The sequence below is a fragment of the Calidris pugnax genome, unplaced genomic scaffold (assembly GCF_001431845.1).
Source record: "Calidris pugnax isolate Ruff unplaced genomic scaffold, ASM143184v1 scaffold499, whole genome shotgun sequence".
Classification (NCBI taxonomy): Eukaryota; Metazoa; Chordata; class Aves; order Charadriiformes; family Scolopacidae; genus Calidris; species Calidris pugnax.
The window spans coordinates 136,224-141,857 of NW_015092476.1; the positions used below are offsets into that span (position 1 = coordinate 136,224).

Below are 5,634 nucleotides of genomic sequence, written 5' to 3' on the forward strand. Positions count from 1 at the left end.
GTAATTTGTTAAGCACCCAACTCCTTTAGCTGTGTTGTAAAACTGTCAGTGGCAACACATCACACCAGACAATACCTGAGCACAGTTCGTGCTCCCTTGAGCTGCCGCGTCACAGACAGCAACAGACCATGACCCTGCTTTTGTCTTCTGCTACAGTCGCACCAGTCACCACTTGGCCAGAGGCAGCCTGATGTTGAACTCCTACCCTCAGCACTTCAGATTTTCCAACGTTACAGAAGGATATAGTATCTTCCACAGAGAAACAGGATGCAAATTATTTTTATTCCATCAAGGAGTGATTACAAAAAAAGTACACTGCTAAAAATCAGATTCTGACAGTAACAAACATTCAGTAAACATTTTATTTAAATGCAGATAATCACAACATTTGGATACAAGAATGCTCACTTGTGCCTGGCCATTTCTGACTGTGAAGCTGGGGACTATATTATGATTATAACACACTGATTAGAATCAGTATTTGGAGACAGTTTAGCAAATGGAAAACTCAAATTAGAACAGTGATAGCCACTCCAAAACCTAAGAAAAGACCAATTCAGAGCAGTTTCTGAAATCTTTCCTGCCCTCCATCATCCAAAATACTTTGTTTTGTACAGAGAGTTTCACAACATGAAGTCCCCCAAGAGAATCAAATGGTCTTTAAGACCCCCACCTGCATTATGCTCATGCTTGCTCTTCTGGCCCTTTCTCTAAGGCCTGAAGTCTCTCAACTTCCAAGTCTGTAAGACACACAGTACTTCATATTTCTGTAAATCTTTTTCAGTACTCACCTACAGAAATCCTTAAACATGTCTCCAAATGCCATATCTGCTTTCCTACCTAAGGTCGTCTTTGGCTGTCGTCTCTGCTGCACTTACAGACCTGCGCTGGACTGGGTAATGCCCCGACACCTCACCCGTCAGTGCTGCTGTACAGTCCTGTCTTACAGAACTCTTACAGAGTGCACAGCAAGTAGGCAGGACTCCAAATTCCAGGTAAAAGTCTCTTGTTGCGATCCACAGCCCAAATGAAACAGAAGTGATTTGCAAAAGACAAGAAATCTCAGTACAAGAGAGCCGTGCTTGTGAACTACGTTCACAGCTGCAGGCAGCTGAACCATTCCATGAGCATTAGAGAAAAGGCCGTCTCCTTTCCGGCCCCACAGCTGTCAGCAACAGGAACAGCAGCAATGCAACAACAGAAAAAAAAATAAAAGCAGAACAAACTCCATGTTTATAAGTAGGTTTTTTAACAAGGAAGGACACTTAAAGCTTCAGTAAATTTGCTGTTTCATTCCTTCCACTTTTCCCTTTTTCACATGAAGGCACACACATACATACACACACAGAGATCCCACTTTGAACGGGAGTCACCTCACGCTGAAGTTAAACATGGAGTAACCACTCTGACACTGCTGAATGAAACATTCATCTTAAAGCCAGGTGTCAGAACAGCTGGCAGAAGAGTTTGCGTAGGCTTAGGTTAATCTTGAAGTTCCAAACTTCAGTCATCTTCATCTGGATCTGTCCTTTTAAACAATAACGAGTACTTTCGACCCTAAAACATTTGAAAATGCAGCTCTTAAATCGAGACTTTGTAGTTTATCAGACAAGGGAATAACTTTTCATCAGCCCCCTCCTCGATTCTCATGTTCTACACCGTGGGCAGTGGAGCATATTCCATCACGGAGCGTTAATAAATTTTGGGAGTGATACGGAATAAGCCGCTGGACTAACATAAGTCTTTTTTTTGTTGTTGTTTTTTTTTTTGTTGTTTTAAGCCTTGTGTTTGTCGAGTAGTTCCATTATGGGTAAACTCACCTGCCAGCAAATAAATACTTTAAAAAGTTCATCTTAATTGCATCACCATTCACCCCATAAATATCAAAGGCCAAGACTAATTACCTTTGACACTACGCAGGCACTGTTCCCTTGGATTAAGTGACAACGTATGTGCCGATCCCCAAACAAACAGAAGAGCCCAAGGAAGACAGTGGTTTTCACAATAGCTTTAGCAAGAATTCATAGGTTGCGTTGATTATTCCCCAGGATAGGACAGAACGATGGTAATTCAGATGGGCTCCTCTGAAAAGGTGGTTCAGTTTTCTGTCACGTTCCAGCCAGATCTTCACGAAAACTTTTGAGAAGGACTGAAATTCACCACCAATTTGAGCTTGCATGCGAGTTTTTACAACATTCACTGGGAAAAACAAGAATCCCAGCATGGCACCCAGCAGCCCTCCACAGATAAAGTCATTGACCAAATGAGTGCTGTAAGAAGTTGCTTCAGGCAGACACTGTTTGATAGGTCCCCGTAGGCCAAAGAAGAGTGCGTTACTGGGTCCATTCCGGAGCAGAATAGGCACCAATCCCCGATAATATTCTCTCAACCCATAGACTTTCAGTACCTTGAAAGCCTGGTAAGTGTTTGTAAATTTATCGTGGTGTTTGTAGTCCTGAAGCAAAGTCTGAACCCGCTCAAATGGTGTAAGAAGAGCTTCTGTGGTCCCTGCAAGCACTGCTGCCATGCTGCGAGTGAGGAGCTCAGGGGCACTCACATGGATATGGAGCAGGGAGGAGAAATCTTCGTACAAGCCAAACATCAGAGCCAGCGTTGTCGTTTTCTGCATTAGTGGAGGGAGGATGCCACGATAGAGGTTTCGAATTCCATCCTTCTGCAGCTGATGTACCGCATCCTTCGTTTTCAAACCATACAACTGCTGTCGAAAGAGGACCTTCTGGATGGGAAACGTGACTGCTATATTTGTGAAGGCCGCACAGTAGCCACAAAGATAATGTTTACCAGAGGTAGCCGTTACATCATTCCTTAGATATTCCTTTGAGTTCTTTGGGGCAGAACTTTCTGAATCCATCATACTGTTTTTCTTACTGTAGTATATCTCAGTTCTCCTTCCCTACATCAAAAAATAAAAGAACAAACATGAGCAGAGGAGCAGGAGACCCTGCAGCTTTTTTCACAGTAGTGGATCACTCCAAGAGCACCTGGTATCTTACATCTGAGGAAAGCCCAAACAATTTGAAGGAGAAAACTGACAAACTGCAGATCTGATGGATGTTGTACTGTTCTCTACTCAAGCCTCAGAGACCCTGAGAAAGCAGCAGTTTTTCCTTTCTCTACACTTTCAAATTGAAACAGGAAATTTCAAAGGGAATTGAGATATGCACTCCTCAAGTGCTAAATTACATCTGACACATTAGATTTCCTCATTCACTGTGCAATGGAATTCAGACAGTGAAAGGTCTATGCTCACACTAATAAGATACACATCACAAGGACAGCAGTGGTGGGTACAGAAGACAGTCTAAGAAAAAAAGAAATAATAAAAAACGTAAAATACATGCAGTAACATTACAAATTCTGATCATTTCATTCTGCCTTTCCCCGTGGCAGAAAAAAACAGGTAACTTAAATAACAATTTGTCATGGTTTATCTCAGACAGCAGCTAAGCACCACACAGCCACTTGCTTACTCTCCCCCTGGAGGGATGGTGAGGAGAACTGGAAGGGTAAAAGTGAGAAAAAAAATTGTGGATTGAGATAAAAGCAGTTTAATAATTTTAAAAAATGTATTTTGTATGGGGAAAAAACCAACAAAGCCAGAAAGAAAAATAAAACCCAAAGAAAGTGAGTGATGCAAATGAACACAATTGCTCACCACCAAGCAACTGATGTCCAGCCGGTCCCCCGGTAGCGGTGCCCCCACCAACCCCCCCCCAGCACAGCGTTATATGGTGTGGGACACCCATCAGGTCAGTGGCGTCGGCTGTCCCCCATGTCCCGTGTCCCCTCCCAACCCCGTGTCCCCCCAGGAGGAGCAGAACAGCCCTGGGCTGTGCAAGGCTGTCAGCACAAATCCAAAACACAGGATATACTATGAAGAAAATTAACTCTATCCCAGCCCAAACTGGTAAACAGCTGTAGTCACAGGCTTAAACTACAAGAACACTTCTAACAGAGTTTTAAAAATTTCTGAAAGTTGCAGTTAATTAACCTGCTGTCTCATCTGCAGAGAAAGAGCACCTTGAACCCACACTGGATTTTCATGTTCTGTTGAGAAGTTTAAGACCTTGAGCTTGGCTAGATCTGAGGTCCTGAAGGACACATAAACAGAGGTCGTTCTACCAAATACAGCAGAGAAGCACTGAAGTAATTATTACCAGGCAACAGTTCGTTTTCCTTTATAACAGGACCACTTATACAACAATTATCAAAAAAATGTTTTTGCAGCTGATCTAAACCCTGATTTCCATTACAGCACAGCTTGAGTTAAGTCAGTTATAATCTAGTGAGGCTGGTGGTGGTTTGTGAACTTCAGGCAGTCCCTGCCAGCAATGTGCATGAGACTTCCATGATTTCAAAATGGTATTTAAGGCTAATACCCCTGCTTGGCACTGAGGAACTGTTACTCAAGGTGCAGCCACTATAGGGTGCTACATGAAGGACGCGTGGTACACAGAAACAACCTGGATTGCTAAAAGCAACCTGACAGATTATTTTGACCAACTACACAATTTATTTTTAGAAGATGTATATACCTGGATTGGCTTTTCCCCTACAGTTACATGCTATTTAATCCTTTAAGGTCTGGCAAATGAAAATGCCATCTAAACAATTTACAGAAGTATTTCTGGCAATATGAGAGGTAACATCAGAGCCAGGGATCTGCATTTGATGGCTTATGCACCACCCATTTATACATGGAAGCTCCCCTCCACCCAGGTGCCGATTTCAAAGTGCTCTGAGCACGGGGACACATGCCATCCTTTTTGACACCATGTTCCCTGATCCAAGGTCTGTACATCAGGTTCCTGCCACTGTTACCATCTTGTGGAATGCACATCCCGTGCTTCAAAAGTTTTTCAACCCATATACCTGCCTAAATGACCATGGCCTTCAAAATGCTGGCATGTGACCCACTAGGTCTTAAAAACACAAAGGAAAGATAAATAAAATGACATTAGCTGTCTGATATTGCACTACCTCTCTGTATTTATAATACTGGCAAGAGATTGCGGTGCTTCCTGTCATCCTGACTGCTGTGGAGCACACGTGCTACCTGGGATGTCCTCCTGGCCCACTCAGTCTGCAATTACTCTGGGAACTAAATGCTCATTCCATCAGTCCATCGGAGTAATACCACAAACTCACACTCTTTTGCCATCAACAATGAACAACATTCGCCCTAAACAATCGCCCCAGTCCCGCAGACACACAGACACGCAGCTGGACCGGGAGGTTCAGGGAATTCCTTGGTTTCTGCAGCCCCTCACCTACCGCTGTGACACGCACCAGACCGACACGGGGCTCACCAGCCCGCGGCTCCTCGCCGCCGCCGGCCCCCGGCAGCACTGAGCCCTTCCCGAAGCTTCCGGACTGGCTGCATTCCCGCCGCGGGCTCCCCGCGCTGCCGCTGCGGAGGCCTCAGCGCCGCCGGGTCGCGGCGAGGGTCTGCCGGAGACGCTGTGGAGCGGCGGCGGTCCCGCCGTGGCGCGGTACCAGGCGACCTGAAAGCGAACGGCCGAGCACGGGTCAGGGCCGCGGCAGCCGAGCCAAGGGGGCGGCCGCGCCGGGCCGGCGGGAGACACGGCCGGCCCCTTCCGGGCCAGCAGCGCG

General features: G+C 45.4%; 1 protein-coding gene across 3 annotated transcripts; it reads right to left on the minus strand.

Moving 5' to 3' along the window:
* Positions 1–263: 263 nt before the first annotated feature.
* On the minus strand, positions 264–5,559 carry SLC25A51 (solute carrier family 25 member 51). Of its 3 annotated transcripts, none has more exons than XM_014962580.1 (2): positions 5,292–5,559; positions 264–2,914 (listed from the first exon to the last, which is right to left on the minus strand). In XM_014962580.1, exon 2 carries the CDS (start codon positions 2,873–2,875, stop codon positions 2,000–2,002), a length of 876 nt encoding a protein of 291 aa, XP_014818066.1. In that variant the 5' UTR covers positions 2,876–2,914; positions 5,292–5,559; the 3' UTR covers positions 264–1,999. The 3 variants fall into 3 exon arrangements, with proteins under 3 accessions (XP_014818066.1, XP_014818065.1, XP_014818064.1); XM_014962579.1 differs by having other exon boundaries at positions 5,311–5,558; XM_014962578.1 differs by having other exon boundaries at positions 5,296–5,558.
* Positions 5,560–5,634: the final 75 nt, after the last annotated feature.